The 18694-nt window shown below is 38.1% G+C and overlaps 3 protein-coding genes across 30 annotated transcripts in view; 2 read left to right on the top strand and 1 right to left on the bottom strand.

Moving 5' to 3' along the window:
- Positions 1–18694, top strand: part of pou2f1a (POU class 2 homeobox 1a) — a 141232-nt gene that overhangs the window by 36028 nt on the left and 86510 nt on the right. The gene's annotated exons all lie outside the window — the stretch shown is intronic.
- Positions 3445–18228, bottom strand: LOC307154349 (E3 ubiquitin-protein ligase RNF19A). Its single transcript, XM_079864220.1, has 5 exons — positions 18022–18228; positions 5385–5491; positions 5112–5212; positions 4370–4540; positions 3445–4260 (listed from the first exon to the last, which is right to left on the bottom strand). The coding sequence occupies exons 2-5, from the start codon at positions 5461–5463 to the stop codon at positions 3820–3822; spliced, it is 792 nt and encodes a 263-aa protein (XP_079720346.1). The 5' UTR covers positions 5464–5491; positions 18022–18228; the 3' UTR covers positions 3445–3819.
- Positions 17088–18694, top strand: part of LOC307154347 (uncharacterized protein) — a 28937-nt gene continuing 27330 nt past the window's right edge. For 6 of the 18 annotated variants that reach the window (XM_079864202.1, XM_079864201.1, XM_079864210.1 and 3 more), the window contains exon 1: positions 17192–17422. The gene's annotated coding sequence lies outside the window, so the exon portion shown is untranslated. Of the gene's footprint in view, positions 17423–18694 lie in introns of all 18 variants that reach the window. The other 12 variants (XM_079864208.1, XM_079864213.1, XM_079864205.1 and 9 more) reach the window with 7 other exon arrangements.

Genomic DNA, 18694 nt, shown 5'->3' with positions numbered 1-18694 from the left:
CTCAGCATCTCCTCATCTTCTGTTTCTGATTGCAGCTGCACACTGACTGTGTTATGCTGGGTACACACCAAAAGATAATCGGGCTGATTTTGGGCCGATTTCCCCCCTTCCGACAATCCTAGCTATGTCCCGATTATCTTGATGGTTCTACGGATTCTCTGGAGATTATCACGTGAAAGGAAACAATATCCAATCAAAAAGCGAGATGAAGGAAGACGGAAGCATAACAAATGCAGTCATGGAGCAGCACACAGTGGAACTGATGTGGACAGCAGAGATGGAGGATCAGCTTGTTGATTTGTGGCAGCAGCACGAATGTTTATATAACGTGTTCTGTGAAAACCTTTCCAAACACTATTGTAACAGCTTTCCATTAAGCCGCTGTTGTACTGGTAATAGGAGTGAGCAAGTAATCAACGCATATCAACTCCATGAACATGGATGTACGATGCAACCAATGTCTTTTATTTACTGTGCTCTAATTAATTAACGTTGCTTCCAATTAGCTTCTTGTAGTGTCTCATTCTTTGCTGTTCAAAGTCCATACCTTGCATAATACAGCACACGCACATTGTCCATATTCCATATGTCCTTGACTTGAGCATCACTCTTTATCAGTGAAGCATGGTTAAGCACCATTAAACTCAATCCAACACAATCTTATAAGCACGGTCAGCATGATATTCCACGTAGTACATGGCTTAACACGGTCAAAAAACTGCGTGCTTCCCCACTACCAATACACCTGTTGTCAAATTACCCATGTGCTCCTAATATGCCAATGTCAGAGCACCCCCAATGGACAAATATATAATTGCATTAAAATGGCTCCTACAACTATTATCGCAATTTCTTCCTGCATATCGTCCGCCATGCTTATTCTGAGGTCTCGCGAGATTTCCTGTGTTCACAGTCGAGACTTTGGTTTAACATCTGTTTGTGTGTGGTGTGCTGTCTTTGTCACATCATGGCACACCACACACTATAGGAGCAAAGTGCTTAAATCTGGGATTTTTTGTCCTCATGTTTGTGGTCTATCACATTTTGAAAATCTTATAAGATGTAAAAAATCTTTTGGTGTGTACCCAGCATTAACTGATCTCTTGCAACATACTGCCACCCAGTGGTTTGGTTTGTGACAGTATGAGCAGACAGCCTTTTGCTGGACATCTTCCTTGATTCCACTTATGTTGTGGGTCTTTGCCGCAACTTGAACAGTTTTTTGGTCGGTTTATATGCATTTCTTTTTGCACGTATTTTGTCTGATTTTTCTGATGGGTTTTCTTGTTTGCAGTTTGGTATTTCGTTTTCACCTTTACTGCTTGCACTTGGGATTCTTCTTCTTTGACTTTTTTAATTTGCTTCTGTGACAGTTCAAATTGCTGGGCGATTTCAATTGCTTTTGGTAGTATTAAATCTTCCCCTTTGTCTAAAAGTCTCTCTTGCACGCGCTTTTCTTTGACACCCGCTATTATCGCATCCATCAACATATCATCTGGATCAGCATACTCGCAGCATACTTGTTTATAGCGATGTCTGGCTATTCTCTTGTTTTTTCTCAGACTTACATAGTTGGTGAATTTATCCAGAACTCTGGACGGGTGATCTTTCTCACTTTCGCCCCAGTGCAAAGTTTTGTATATCTCTCTCTCTCTATAGACTGGGACGTCCCGGTCCACGTGCCCAGCCAGCCTTCACGCTGCTTCGCTGTTTGCTCCGATAGCGGGCCGTCAACAACGAATGTGACGTGGCTCCGAAATCTTTCGAACTCTTCAGGAGCATCCCAGTCGATCTTTGGGTGATCAAACTGTGATAATGCCATACTTAACTAAGTTAACTTATCTGTTCCTGACAGACTTCTGACACCATGTAAAATAATGCAACTGACACAGAGCTTGTAAAAACTTGTAATTGTTGTTTTTTATAGTGTAGTCCTGCTATGCACTATGTACAGCACTTTGGATCAATTTGTATTGTGCTAAATGTGCTTTATAAAGGTTGTTGTTGTTTACTGAGAACTGATGTGCACAAAGTAGGAGGAGTCATAACAACAAATACGGAGGCTGAGGCACCCCTTAAAGAAACATAGCCATAATGACAATACATTACATTCCCCAAAATTCCATTCCAAGCATAATATTTGTCATGTGAAAAGACAAAAGAGTATTTGTATACCTGTCATTTAAGTGAAACTACTGATGAATCCTTTTGTTTCCTTGATAAACAAGAGAATTCCAAAGAATTCTATGCCTTTCTGTTTGTTCAGTTTGATGATGAGTTTTCCCAACCCGATCCCACGGCAAATCGTACGCATTTTACGAGGCGGCTAATAGCCTACATATGAATTCGTACGAATGACCTACCCCTGACCGCGGACTCATTCATGAAGCAAAAAAACTGTGGTTTACATGTACATTATTACAATTCTTTTCAAAATTTAGTCAATGAATTGCAGTTTAACTCACTTCCGTGTTGGTTTCAAGAGAGAGACGGGGAGGTTGCCGCTTGAGGCGTGCGACCTCTGACATATATAGCAATTGTAAGTCGCTTTGGATAAAAGCGTCAGCTAAATGAATAAATGTAAATGTAAATGTTTTCAAAATTTAGGTTTGGGGAAATTGCAACTCAAATAATTTGACAAAATGCTTTTTTTTTTTCTTAAACATCTTCTGTAAGCTCCAGAGAAGGTTTTCGTTTGTGGTTCTGAATTTGACTTGACGACAACCATAGACCCATCATGTGTAGAAGGACTACAGTCACATATGAGAACACCAACTAGAGCACAGCATCTCTTTAAACCAAACACAAATCAAAACCACAATGGCACAGCATCTCTACATCTCCGCATCATTCATATTTGCCTGGATTTCACCATAGGTGAGCAGACACCTTTGAACATCACCATATGCCGAACTAATGACTGCTTCAGGGTTTCCTGAAGTACCACCTTAGTTGCACATAAATAGTAGCCCTACTCAATCTCTTCTGTATATTGCCCAAAAGCATGGTTTCATGGTAAGTAGCTATGCAAGTACTGTAAGTGCAAAAATCTTTGTAAGTTCATGAGAGATAGGGGCTTCTCGTAAGTTAATTACATGCAACTTAAAAGGATCTTTTTCCAGTCTTTCATATTCTATTAGAGGCAAATAGACAGTGATTAAAACATATTGATGCATTTTGATAAGCTATTGGACACTATTTAGGTCAACGCACATGACAGAGAAGGAGGAGGCCTGTCACATAATAAAATGACAACGGAGAGATCATATGTGGGAGACAGAGAGGTGCTATGATTTGTGTGCTAAATGAGCCTGCTCTTCATCATCCTCTTCCTCCTCTTTTCAGTAGCAGGCTTGAATCTTCAGTACTCTGATCTGTGTAGCACGGCAAGCACACAGTTTATTGGTTGTAATAATGGTGAAATTATAAGTAGGACCAGCTCAGTCGCTTTAGCTTTGCAATTTATTTTGTATTGTTTGATCAACACAACATTATATGGCACTTCATGAAAATACAGTCTTTTTCATGTTCAATCCCCCATACCTTGAATGCATCAGATTTTTTTTATCACATAGATACATTTTCAATGGAAAGTCTATTTAAACTTAAAATCATGGTTATTTCATGGTGTACTCTGCATTAATTAAAATTCCAAACCATTTTATAAAAATAAACTGCTGTTTAAATAGTCTATTTGACAATGGTGCATCATGTCAAAAAAAATAAGTATAAAGAACCGATTAAAAATATTCTTGTAGTAATTTAAAGAGCAAAACGAGTCATATGTGTTCCACGTCGATCGGTCATATCTCTTACATATTATCTCTTCCAAACCGGAATTTCAGTCTGCCGCTCTGCAACTGAGCAAACATCATAATACCCACTGTTCGGAACGCATATACTCGTCAGCTTTAGGCAAACGAAGCAAAACTCCACCTTGCAGCGCTTACACATGAGGTTTTTGCAAGCGCACCCATTGTGCTCTAAAAGGAGACCGCAGGTTGGGCAGGCACGAATTGAAGGACACTCTACATCCTTCACACTAGACAGCCTCATATTATCACACTTTGCTAGCTTGTCAACATCTGGGTTGATACAGTCTTCACTACAGCGGATAGACTGAGCAGTTGCCCCTTTCCATTCCCTCTCACACTGCCAGCAGAACTGGTAGATCTTCTTGTTCACAGCTGTGCAGAGAGGGCATTTCACGCAGAGGTTGGCCAGGTCTTCACGCTCAGCAAAGGACCCACAGCTTGGACACTTTCAATATACAGAGACATACTTAATTGTACATTAATTGTCACTGAATTCACATTATCCAGAAGACATAAAAAACACATGAGAGCATTGAAGTGTTATTTATACTCACTGATTTGAACTCGCAGTACTCAGCTGCTGCCATAAGAGCCATTTTCTCTTCAAAATGAGCCTGTTCTGCATCACTAAGCACTGCCAGTTTCCTGACCTCCAAGTATGGCCACTCTGCTCCACATTCTACTGTGTCATGCAAGATAGCTGGGCAATAAAACTTATACTGACCCTGTTAGAAAGGACAGAATAAAACAAAAATGATTATAGATAAGGGTTAGGTTTAGGAAGGTCAAATGGAAGTTCTTCTGGATGCCCAGTTCTGCCTCCAAGTTATTAATAATTGTTAAGAATGCGTATGTGAAGCCTGAAAAGACATCTAGAGATACAAAGACCACTTCTCAAAGAGGGTCTTTTTGGTCAAGGATAGAGCATAACACTCTTTCACCCAGAGCTGAAATTTAGCAGATACACTCAGATCTTGTGAATGATTTCTTTAGGGAGATAGAGGCACACAGTCGCATTAAAATGCACAAGGTATGTTTCAGATTTAATTGTCTACTGTCTAACGGGTTTGTGCACACCAACAAAACTGAGGCAAACAAGGTCATCAACTCGCCCTTAAGCGTCACTCTAAACCTGACCCTAAAATTCCCTAACCAACAAGGATGTTGATCCACAAACATGCGTTACCTGGCACAATCATGTTAAAATGATGATAATAATTAGACTATTACATTATTATTATTATTATTATATTTCTTTTTTTACATTTAACTCCACATAGAGAATTTCTGACCTACCTGGTCCAGCAAATGTTGACACCAGGCAGTTAGTGTCTCTTGGGACGCAGCATGACCACAGGACATTTCTACTCTCGGAATGTCGGGGTCATCATCTAAAGCTAAAAGGTCATAAACCAGCATCAGCAGTGGCACTGAAAACACTAAAACACAACGTTTTGTGTACTTCTATTATTTATGTACACTGGCGACAATTTTTCAAAAGTTTCTCTTTTTCGTTTCTCCGAGTATTGTTTTAATCTGACAGATTATTTACCCATTAAAAAAACTTACTAATGTCGTCTTTCCGTCTGACGAATTTCAGCGTTGTATCATTAGGGTCGTACTGTCCTTTGCTTTGGGTGTCTCCCATCTTGATGAAGGCTCCTTCTTCAGTTTGTCTAGAATGACAACAAGCATGGGTGAGGAAGTTGGGAATGGGATCGATATCTTACCTATGAAGTGAATCAATAATGCGTTCGCTTTCAGTTTGGAAAAAAAGAAAGCGAAACCACCACTCAGAAATGCGGGTGTTCTAATAAATCATGAAATATGAAAATTTTGTAGATATAATATAAAAGTTGACGATAAAGAATAAATATATCGTCGTGTAAAAATAATAGACTTCTTCGTAACGGTATGAAGAATCCTTAAAGGGGTCATATAATGGTACATGCACTTTTACAAGTTGATTGCACTGAAATGTGTGTTGGCAGTGCCTGTACACAACCATCATAAAATGATATAAATCCATCCAGTGGTTTTTTTTTAATCTTCTTATATGTTTCCTCCTGTCTCAAATCAAGCTGTTCGATATTGTGACGTCACAATATCGACGCCCCTCCCACGATGGCTGATTGACAGTTCCATTGGCAGCTACAGTCCCGCACCCAGAGTCCCGCATTCTCAGACCCCTCATTTTCCGAGACAGCGCCTCCTATCAAATTGGATCGGATAAACATGTGAAGAACTTAAGCCGAAACGTGAGTATCCTCAATTTTATTTAGCGAATCATACTCATTTCTTTTTTAATCAAACTACTTAATAGCTCATCGATACACCAACATACGAATAGTCCATTTAATATTTGTAAAGATAGTTTGTAACAAAATTTGAGCCGTTAATGTATGGTTTTTCGCCTTTTTTCCCCGAAAATATTTTGATAGCTTTTAACCTTGGACTTTTTGTAGACAAGCCATTGTAAAAATTTGATTAAAATTAGTTGACATTAAAGTAGACAAATTAAATACATTAAGTGTGTTAATATCAAAGAATATCATCATTAATTATTTAATCAGATTTACCGTTTGACCTTTTTTTAAAGCTGCAGTCGGCAAGTCTGGCAGATTGGTCGACTTAGCCAAAATTTTGAATGTTTACAACTCTCATGCCCCTCCCCCACTGCCAACGAGCACCCGCCCATCGAGGTCGTGTCGTCAGTCATGTGTACCTGATTTTCTGTGAACGCGCGCGTCTCTTCAGCATCGATCATCACCATGGACTCGGAGGTAGGCTGCCCTGGCTAATCTATCCATAGATAGCAATAACCGAGGAATTGGAAGCTTGTTAGTAGATTTTCTCTCCGCCATCACGCTTCGTACAATCTCAGGCGAACTTCAGGCGTGTCCTGTGCATGTGATATTGTAATGTGCGCGAGCCGCGAGGGAGAGGGGATCTGTGACTGTGGCGTGTGCACGACATGTGATTGACAGTCAGATCTCACACCCCCCTGCGCTGATTGGACCAGGGGCCCGTTCTTCGTACGTTGCTTATTACATCCGAGATCAAATGACACATCCAAGATGATATCATCGTGCGAATCATGATCTGGCTAACTCGGTTCTTCGAACACACTTGCCGGATAGGATTAGTATCGCTGGATTGGGTTATCTGAGATAATTGCGCGTTCATGCGCTGGTTAAAAGGGGATATGTATCGATAGTAGAAACATTGATCAGCAACGCTGCTATTGGCTGCTCAGCGTGGCCAAAGAGCGGCTCAGTTTTTCTCCTCAGCAGAGCAAGAACTAATAGTCGAAGTTTATTCGGAATTTTAATGTTTAATCAAAACGCCAGGGAACACCTCAAAGTCTGCAAAAGCCAGGAGAGAGGGTTGGCAAAAAGTAGCAGACAATTTAAATCCGTTAGAAGTGGCCATGTTAGATGTTTTTATCACTTAATAGCCTATATTTTTGTATTTTAATAATTGTATAATTACTTTGTGCATTGTAATGTCAGAGTCACCACACTAGAACATGGGAACTAATAAAAGTGAAGTACAAAAATATTCTACATAATGGTAATTTTTAGTTATATTATAGTCTCTTTTATAAAAGGCACTGTTAAATAAATGGTGTTCTGTTTATAAAAGCAACCAAGAAAAAGGCTGAGAAAAAAAAAGAAAAGATCTTAGTAGCCTACACTGTAAAATAATTTTTGCTGCATTAAATTAAGGCCGTATAGTCATTTCAACTGTTAAATCTTGAGTAATGATGAATTGCTTTGACTTGTGAAAGTGAAAACTGATAAACTTATGTTAATGTACACATATTTTGCCATGAGTTATTGATCACATTTTTCCCCAGTGTAGTTCATTGTAATGACATTGTGTTTTCCTCTTTTGTGCACTTTTACACAATACACCAACACTTGTATCTGTTCCCAAGAAAGTGGAGCTGAAATATGTGCAGTAAGTGGACATTTTCTAACGTTCCAAAGGAAAGAAAGTATAAGACTTTGTAATGTCCATTTGTTTCCATTGCACTGGACAGTGAATAAACCCTCTCAGATAACTGTCATATGGAGGAACTAGCCTACCTGCAAGTGCATAAAGAACTTTACTTCATTTATACTTGTATGCTTTATGGCTGCAATATAAGTTCAGGATTCCACATCTACAGAAAGGCCTACAGAAGAGTCTGCACAGACAGAGGAGACATAGGCCTACAGGTGGGCAGTGGATAGACAACTTTACCTTTTTATTTGTTGCATGAGGCATGTGTCTAATATCTCTTGTTGCAGGCACTTGACAACTGGCTTTTCTTTACAAAGAACAATTGAAATTAAAGCTGCAAGCAGCGATGAAAAGGGCCCTCACACTCCTGCCACCACCACCGGGCGCCTTTAGGAAAGGCCTTAAGATTACACTCACTAAATTTGAAGAGGATCAGATCAAAACTGTAGGAGGAGTTTGTTAAAGTACAACATCAGGAAATGGCAAAAACTGCACAAAATCTGAGAGGAAGTTCAAAATAGCTGACTTCCTGTTGTGTTTAGGGCTACGCTCCAAGAGACTTTTTTGTAGGTATTGGGTCATTACATGTATGTACCAAATTTCATACCTGTAAGTGAAACCAGGAGCCGGGGCAAAATGTGGGGACAATAATTTACCGAATTTGCCCCACCCAATTTTGAAAACCATATCACACGTAAATTTTCACCACTTCTGAAGCGTGCGCAAAGTTTCATGAGTTTTCGAGCATGTTTAGGCCCTCTAAAAAGCGATTCACTTTGGAGAAGAAGAATAATAATAAACGGAGCAAAAACAATAGGGTCCTCTCACCATCGGTGCTCGGGCCCTAATAAAACTCAAGGAACTAAGCATATTTGTCTTTTATTATAAACATTTAATGAAAAGTGTTTTTTGTGGCAATGTTGTGTAATATGGCACATGCAACAATGTCACAGGCCCTGTCAGGTGTGCAACCCTCAGACTTCTCAGACACTGAAATCTTCCCTTTAGTTAGCCAAAGCTCATTTCATTGTGTGCCCTTGTCCTGGCTAGAGCTGCACTGTAACTGGTTTGGGTCAGGGAATGGGGTCATAAAACACCTGTCTGCAGGAACATGTCATAATCACCTATGAAGAAATGCAGTTCTGTTAGGATCAGCATAAGTGTATGTAATACAGTGAGCTTGATATTTAATTGTGGAACTTTCCTTACCACTTTCAAATAATGTGCATAAATGTGAATCTTTGAAAATTCTTAAGTCATGCACAGATCCTGGCCATTTTGCTTTCACATTTGTGATATGGAAGATTTTAGTCAACTGCCTTTTTTTAATTTGATATAATATTACTAATCTGGAATATTAAGAATCACAATAGTAACTGGGCTGCACATTTACATTGTGAACCCCCTTTCTGTTCACATAATCCCCTTCATTGAGGCCTTGACGGCAGTCTATGGTCTAGCCCAAGGGTGCCCAACCTGTCGATCGCGGACTGCTTTCCAGTCGATCGCGAGAGTAAATTGTACTCTGGTTTGCCCTTTCTCTCTCTTCACCGCTCCCGCATCTCAGACCTCAAAAACATAAAATATTAACCTTTATAGACATAGTATTTCTTGAGTAAAGAAAACGCTGTACTTATTTTAAAAAACAGTTCTTTATTTAATTTTACAAGATCACTGATTATCCTACGTTCAGCTATGCGCTGGCCAGAGGAGGGGCGGAGCTGAGCTGTGAGGTTTTGCTTGACAGTCTTATCGAGTAACAAGATTTAACACAAGCTGTTTGCTTTTCATTGGTTGTTAAATATTTGTAAAATTCACTGACATACATAAAGTTTGACCAATAGCATTGATTTATTAAAAAAATAACAGCGAAGAAATGATGGGCTGAATTCGAAATCGCATACTAACATACTCATGCGGATACAGAACGTCATTAATAGGTGGGCCTGGTGAATATACGGAGGGGCCTCGGGTTTTTTAAGCTTATACACACCTGATTCCCGGGCTCCGTATTAGAGCTTTCACACTGAGCGTGGATGCGGTCTGGTGGCGATGCGTTCCATGTGCGGTGCGTAGAGGCTACAGCAGTGCAGAGATCGTTTCCGCACCGAGTCTATTTCTGCTGTGCTGCACGCGCTGAATTAAAGTGCCAGCGCAAGGTTCGTGGTCAAAATGAACACAGATTGACATGAAAATATAATAATCTCACCATAAATGCGTTTACTTAAATAAAATGTAGTAATCTCACCATATGCATTTAATTTAATTATACTATTTTTCACAGTCATCTTTTTAAGGCAGCTTACTTTAAGACCGGGGTAAAGCAAGGAAAACTACAATTTACCTCAACAAGGCGACATAGGCTAATGAACAACACTTGTCTCATTCGTGGAGGTGAAAAAACAAGTTCTTTGTGACATGCAAGATTTATTGTATTAAAACTTAAATGCAAAAGAAAAGGCATGACGCATGAGAGTCGGCTGTTTTTGTCAATTTTAAGTTTTCATTTAAAATCTTTGCGATTTTAATATAAGTACATGGTTAAATATTTTACCACTTGCTTGAGCAACTTAAAATATTTATAGAAGTAGCACTGAATGATAGGCTACGTTGTTTACATTGTGTTAAAACGTTTATTAAAGAGTGTATGTGTACAAAGAGAATCGCAATGCTGACAAAACTTTTTTTAAATAAAAGTTGCTGAATAACTTCTGGATCATTTGAAATACAAATAGTGAGTATGTTTTTGATGAAAAAGCCACTAACGTTAAGTGTCTCACCATCCTCCTCCTCCTCCTCAGGTAGCCTATGACATGGTCCAGAAGTAGCCTGCCCTGTATCATCATCTAGACGTGTTTTTTTTTTTTTTTTAAGTGTGTCAATGACAGCTGTTAGCCATAGCTCAGTTAGGTTGCCGCTGCGACGGAAAACTTTTGGTCCGAAACGCGCCCGCGGTGTTGCGCGATAGCATCACTGGACTGACACGATATGTCAACATAATATTTTTATTTTGTAGCTATTTTTCGTAGCTAGCCTACTGTACATAATTTTTTATAAATAAAATAAACTATTAAACATTCTAAAAAACTATTACAATGAAATTATTTCATTGTATTATTTCAATTATAATTAATTATTATTAAAATTAAAAATGTAAATTGTTTTTATTAATCTGATTGGGTGGGCCACCGATCAATCGTGCCCACCCATAAATGCGCGCCTGATACTATTTCAAATACATATCAGAAATAGCAAGAGTAGTATGTTAGGACGCTAATCTGAATTCAGCCAGGATTTTAGCTAGGCACGTTACATTATTTGTAGGGACTCCCTGGCATTCCGGCTCGTTGACTCAGCTCACTGAAAATATCTTTTGGGTCACAAACGGCTCTTTAGAAAATAAATGTTTTAACTATGACTTTGACTATGATAGGTGTGAAAACAATTCTAATTAAATTATTAAACGAAATCACACTCACAATGTCTAACAAATTTTTTTTAAATGCCTTGATTTGTTATAAAAAAAAACTAAACCTTTCCATTTAAATTACATATTTTTAATGTAAAGAAACAACATTCAAAACAATAATATAATAGAACCCATATTAAAGAAAAAAATAATAAATATTCAGAAAAATAAATAGGCCTAGGCCTAACTGAAAGGATTAAACTGGTCCCTCTTTTTCTCTCTTCTGTATTGCCATGTTATAACCAGCACTCTAGCATTATAACTAGCATGAACACACACTATTATTTTAAATAAAATTATTCAATATTTAATTATTACATAATTATTTAATTTCTATATAGGCTATATTTTTAAAAATAGAGTCGGCTCTTCTCAATTATATATGGATTACAGCTACTTTTCTGTTTGTTTTGTGCATATTAAATCTGCAGATGCACTGTGAGTAGCGACTGGCTTTCTGTTTGGACTGGTAGATCTCGGCACACTGATACATCTAAAAGTAGATCTTTGTTCAGAAAAGGTTGGGCTCCCCTGGTCTAGCCTATAGTCTATGGTACCAATCACGTTAGTGAAGCCTGAGTGACATATCTGTAATCGACATGGTCATGATTGTATGATCTTCATAAAAAATTATGATAGCCTAAAAAAAAAAAAAAAAAAAAAAAAAAAAAAAACACTGCTTTACAACATTGGGTCTTAAGTGGCTTGGAAATGCCACACACACACACACACACACACACAAAAAACTAAAACTGTCTTTTAAACACAGAGCCGGACAGTAACTGAGTACATTTACTTGAGTACAGTACTTAAGTACAATTTTGAGGGATCTGTACTTTACTCGAGTATCATTTTTGGGGAGTAGGCTACTCATGACTTTACTCAAGTACATTTGAGAGGCAAATATTGTACTCTTTACTCCACTACATTTCTATCCATAACTGTGAGTACCCATTACTTCTTCTTTTAAAAAAAAAAAAAAAAAGGAAAAGGAAAAAAGAAACATCTCGGAAACCCTCTCAAATGTGATTGGATTGTGCAGGCGCCACTGATTGGGACAGCCTATCAGCAATCACCTTCAGCTTTCCGCCAAAGTCAACTCCATGGTCAGATTTAGATAAGAGAAGAAACCATGGACGAAACAATGGATGAAGACGCAGCAGGTCCATCCTGGGAGCGATTTTTTTTTTCCCAGGATGGTAGGGGAAGACTCATGAACATTCATTAGGGAAGTCATCCCTGATTGGTCTTAACCCCAGTGACGTGTAGGTTTAGGGGCGGGGTTATGGAGGTCATAAGACCCCCAGTGACGGGTAGGTTTAGGGGTGGGGTTAGGGGTAGGTCATCAGACCAATCAGGGATGACTTCCCTAATGAATATTCATGAGTCTTCCCCTACCATCCTGGGAAAAAAATATCGCATCCCGGGAATGTGCCAAGCCGTGGCCCCACCTCGCCAGACTATTTCAATTTTCTGAACAAGTTAATGATAGTTTTCGCTTCAAGTGTTTGCTGTGTTTACCAATGTAAGCACTGTGGCAGTAGTAATGCAATATTTAGAAAATGTACTCTTGTACTCTTGATACTCAAGTACTTTTAAAAACAAGTACTTTAGTACTTTTACTTAAGTAGACATCTGACTGTAGTACTTTTACTTGTACTTGAGTAAAATTTAGCAAGGGGTATCTGTACTTTTACTCAAGTAATGAAGCTGTGTACTCTGTCCGCCTCTGTTTAAACATAAAAGCGACAAAAAACGACAATCTCACGAATCACGAGAAAAAATATATATCTCAGAAAGAAAGTGCACTATCGCGCTGCGCTGGACTTCCCGTATCAGCTCCGCTTATGAAGCCGGGATCTAATCCTGTTAACATGAAATAAGCTGCTCCCGAGCAGGTTTAAGCTTGCGCACATGTTGCTATGACAGCAAGTCCAGGATGAGCGTCGAAGAACCAAACGATCCAAGATCATGCCGAATCGCCAACAATCAAATCCAGCTAAGTGAGTTAGCGACGTACGAAGAACGGACCCCTGATGATCCGGGAGCGGTGGATTTTTGCAAAACAAATAACACGCTCCAGGTGGAGTTAGAAGCTCGGGTTTTTTTCTAAAACCACCTTATTTATGTTGTTCTGTCGGATTCTAGTGTCGATTTCACTGAATATGATAAAAAAAATGTTGCCGACGGCAGCTTTAATTACCGGACCTTTTCTCCTAAAACTATCAATTGAATTAATGAATGTCAGATATAATAATTTATGTAGACTACTTAAATTAGTTCTTATAAAATGTAAGTATTAAAATGAATCAATATTAATTTAACTGTGATATGAAGTTGTTGCCAGCCATTTACAACTCATACAATTGCCTAATAATCAAATTTACTATGCCTTCACTATGTATTAACCAGTCTATGGTATTAACATGTGAGCTAGAATGTGTCATTTGGCCTTTTGTTTGGGTTCCTTGTTTTAATTTGTATTGACTGAAATTTGCATTTACATTACATTTTACATTTATTCATTTAGCAGACGCTTTTATCCAAAGCGACTTATAAATTAGGAGTTTTAATGCAATGTAAGACGAAAAGTAAAGTCACTAACACAATTCTTTCTTCCTTTTTTCTTTGCTTTGTCCTGTTTACAGCAAGATGATGTTTAGGTGATCGTTAAATAAAGTACAGAATTGTTTGTTATTGGTGTTTTGTCTATTCTTGTTTGAGTTTTGCTTTGCATTCAAAATATCAAAAAACAGGTTTTGTAATGTTAGCATGGTATAATGTTAATTAGACCATTATAGGTTGAACTGAAAGTAAAATTGGAATTTGAATAAAAAAAAAACATTGTAGCAATATAATATAACACAGTCATTTTCTTTCAATTACACCCACGCTCAAAAAATAACTACTGAATTTGTTAGTCAGAGAACACACGTTTTTTTGGCACATGTATTAAGCAGGGAACGCAAATGATTATTTAGATAACTTTAAATAAAACGAGACCGTAATATTGCATATTGAACGCGGGACTCTGTGTGCGTGTGTTATACGATCTCTCGAACAGCAGGAGGCGCTGTCTCGAGGGGTCTGAGAAAGCGGGACTCTGGGTGCGGGACTGTAGCTGCAGGCTCCGAGTCTGCTGCAGCTTCATAATGTTGGAGTGTTGGTTGTCTTCGATAACATGAGCTGCCCTACTTTCTGTTAACCAAACACTTCTGAGAAATTGCACGCTTTCTGATAAACCGTCAGCTGAACTGAGGGCTATTTACATTTATGAGTTTAGGTTGGATGTGCTCGGTTTTCTACCATCTCTTGTTTGTCTTTTACTTTGACGAGATTGGGCAATCCTTCAAAACTTGCTTCGTTCACATGCAATCGAAAAGAGAAAGTTTGACTCAATTAACATCAGTCCGTGTGATTTATTTGCGTCTGTGAGATATGGGGAGAACATATCAAGTGTTTGTGATCGGAATGCTAGGCGAGAGGAAAACTATAGACGTCGCAAAGTCGGAGAAACAATTCAATAACACAACAGTGATGGAATTCAAAAAGAAACTTGCTGAAAAACTGCCACAGGAGGCATCAGGTACTGTACACTAAAAGCTCTCTTTTACTCGTGTATCTTACCTCACAATGTTTATCTTATGAATATTATGCTATTGTGTTCTTGTATTTGACTGTTATCGCTAAGCACAAACACTACAGACAAATTCCTTGCACATGTAAACCCATATGGTCCTTAAATGTGATTCTGATTTGAATAGACGAATAAAGCTGGATTATACATTATGACACTATAACTATTATTGATGCCACAACTTAACATTTAATTTAATTCTCACAGACCCGTCTGGATTACGATTAATCTACACCAGTAAACAACTCAAAGACACCGACAAGTTTTCTGACCACGGGATCAAGGATAAAGCCACTATCTGCATTATAATCCGGCTGCCGGGTGGAAAATAAACCAGAAGTCGTGAGGCTCGAAGGAGAGGCTCTTTAACAAGAGTCAAGTGTGCTGTATATTCAGCCGTCATGTTTCTGCAAAGAACTACACATATAGACTTTATGCTTCCCTCTGAGATCGATTATGCCATTATAACAGGTTTCTTCTTAAGTTTATTTTATGTTGATAAATATTTCTAAATGTATCAAGAGACACAACTAAATCTGGATCGTATCATATCCAATGAAACTTTTTAAAGTTCGGATTATTGATTCGGTGGATTGAAGAAACACTTAAAGCATGACAAAATGATCTCAATATCTTGTGACAAATTAAGTAGAGTCAAAAATGTTTACACGGGTGTTCAGCAATCGCTGCAAATAGCACTGCATTAGGGGGTAGCGTGGGGGAAAGGCCCACCACCTGTTTTTCCCAAAATAGCAACTGGGGTAGTTAAGATATATTTGTACTGTTGCTATGCACTACGCTGATGACGGGGATATACAAATCAAGCTGACACCAGCCACATATTTGAAGAGAAGAGGGTTACATGGTAAATGCTATAATTTTCAGATATTAGTAAACAAGTGTTTAAGAGAATATTGTTCTGCAGGATATTGCAGTGATGTATGATAGATGAATAGTGAAGTCTGTAGTTTGAGATCATATGTTATTTATAAGGAATATAATTATATTTTAAAAATTAAACTTTTTTTTTTTTTTTTAAAAGTCATAGCTTGTGGGGTAAAACGCCCCCCTAGGAGGAATAGTTTCTCTCTATCATAATTAATATAATAACATTTCTGTTTATCAAATATTTTGTTTTACACTTAATGCAGTATAACTAGGTGAAATCTAAATATTTGAACAAAACATGAAAAAATTACCTCAAGTGAGCATTAGCTTGCTAGCACAGTTAACTCACTGATGGAAGGTAGTTAAATTTGGCTATTTTGGACATTCCTGAAATAAATATTAATATATATACATGTTGATACATTACTTGCCTTTTACTTTTAGAGATTAAAAACTATTGTCTGTTAATTTTGCTGTTGATCTATGATGCAAACTGGTTGGTAAGAAAGGGGGCATTTTACCCCACTGCAAAACGCCCCCTTTGTACAAAAATATTTCAGTCAAAATACTAATTAATTATGAAGGCTGCGCCATTTTAATATTTGGTGAATAACTCCTGCCATAGTCACTCAAAGCCGGCATGGCAATTCTAGTCACATTTATATTTTGTTTCACTGTAATGTCACATTTTCCTTAAGGGGGGCGTTTTCCCCCACTCTAGCATTGTATACTGCCTGATTTTACCAGATTTTTCCTGATCTGTTTTGTGCAGTTTTAACCTTTTTGTAAAGACAGGATTGAATAAATGTTTTGAAACAAATATAAAGTCTGAAATCTAAAGTTTCTCATTCACAGAGTGTCTCATCTCATCTCATCTGTCACACCACTTCATGTCACTGATCTAATGAGCTGAATATAATTATTACACATAATGTGCACGATCCCTTTTCATTTACTAAACCCTTCTTTCAAACACCATAATTATTTATTTTAATAGTCATGGTTGATAACTTAAAGCGCCTCTATAAAATGTTCATGTCTGATTGTGTGTTCGTGCTGGGGAGACAGCCTAAAGCGAATGTTGTGTTTAGTTCAGCAAAGGTTTCGATTGCCCGATATTTAGCCTATATTTCCATGTGCCATCCTATATTTTTATATAAACGAGCGATGTGCTGATTTGGAAACTAACAGGTGTTGCTCGGACCGTAGGCTTGGCTAAGTCTAAAGGGCGTGATCTTGAGTTGTTATTGGGAATCTCGGCTTAATTTACACTTTCAGTTCTGGCCCAAGTGATGAATTGAATGAGACGAACCACACACGAGAAGAGGACGGGTGGTAAACGGTACGTAGGTTATTTCTGTCTGAGGCTGAGTCACATCGCTTTGGGGAACATACTAAACGGTCCTTTGTAATTGTAGCCTGTGTGTGTGTGTATTCTCTTGTCAGCCAATTTAAGCAGTGAAATTACCCGTCCTCTACTTTCTCGATGAATTAAAGCGAAAGCTAAATTCATGTTTTGAGCTCTTCATTAGATGTTTTCGCCCTGCTGCATTTTTGCTATATTTATCTAACAAGATGTTTTGCACTGAGGACATGCCATGTGAGGTAGGAATTAAGCACATAGTTTAAACATGGTAACTATTTCTAGAACTGAAACTATTTATTGTAAGTTACAGGTCCAGCTGTAGTTTCGATTTGCATGTTGATGATCTGTTAATAATAGTCAGTTACATAGTAAGATTGGTTATCGATTAAACGAATCTGGCCATTATAACTTTCCATATAGTGACAAAACCTTATGCCTTAGGCTGCTCTTTATTAGTAGGCTATCGTTGTTTCTTTCTTGCTGTGTGTGAGGCAGTGTTTATTTGCTACTAATACGAAGTCTCTCTCTGTAGCTGCCTGGTTTAAAAAAGGTTGGACTCTTCGACTGATTCTCACACACTTTATTTGAATGTCCGTCATCACAAATACGATCACCGTTGGACACCATTGACTCGTTGAGAATCAACGTAAAAGCTTGTACAAAAGAAAACAAAATACCAAAATGAATAAACCTTGAAATAAACATGCATCAAAACCACATAAGTAAAGACTAATGACTTAAACATACCTAAACATTATACAAAACAACAACAAACAATTAATATTGATACAAAGAATCAAAACAAAACATAACGATAACAGGAAGTCTACAACCGTACCTTGTTCTCCATTTGAACCAGGAGCTAAATCCTTTTAAACTCCTTGCAAACCGTAAACCTTTGATACCACGACCATGTACGTCTGGGCCGGCCCGCCCACAGAAATGAGTGGGCCCCTGAAAAGGTCCAGTGAATGGGCCCTCCCCAAATCTGCTATAGGCTACTCATATCATGCGTGTGCTCTCTCTCTCTCTCTCTCTCTCTCCTACATTAACACATATACATTTAACTGAGAGAGACTCAGGGGCGCAACTACCCAGTGTCAGAAGGGTATGCAGCAACAATTTTGCTGTCACTGAGTGACAAAACAAAAAACACATACAAAAAAAACAAACAAATAAATAAGTGTGCCATTTAATGAGAGAGTAGGAACGAGTGAGAGTTAATAGATGAAATAAGTAAAAAAAAAGTCATTTATTAATACAATTGAACTATACTCCACAGTGATGAATCAAGAAAAAATAAATAAATAAATATATAAACTGCATTGCCATAGCAATACCAGTGTTTCTTACAGAATTTTTGGTAAAGCTGTGGTGAGTGGACCTCTGTACCTCTAGGGGGGTAGGCGGGTTGGGCCTTTTTGTTCTTTTTAATGTTAAATTCATCAATCTGGTGCACTTTGAGAGTTCAAACTTAAAAACTCTAACCCATATTACGTGTGCAAATTAAA

This window comes from Squalius cephalus, assembly GCF_949319135.1.
Source record: "Squalius cephalus genome assembly, chromosome: 2".
Lineage (NCBI taxonomy): Eukaryota > Metazoa > Chordata > Actinopteri > Cypriniformes > Leuciscidae > Squalius > Squalius cephalus.
This window is presented reverse-complemented; position numbering and strand designations above follow the sequence as displayed.

Excerpts from the sequence above, each read along its gene's own strand:
- LOC307154349 (XM_079864220.1), bottom strand. The coding sequence starts at position 5,463 with ATGGGAGACACCCAAAGCAAAGGACAGTACGACCCTAATGATACAACG. Across the intron at positions 4,541-5,111 it reads GTCAACATTTGCTGGACCAG|GGTCAGTATAAGTTTTATTG; the intron begins GTAGGTCAGAAA and ends CCTTTCTAACAG. Across the intron at positions 4,261-4,369 it reads AGTACTGCGAGTTCAAATCA|TGTCCAAGCTGTGGGTCCTT; the intron begins GTGAGTATAAAT and ends GTATATTGAAAG.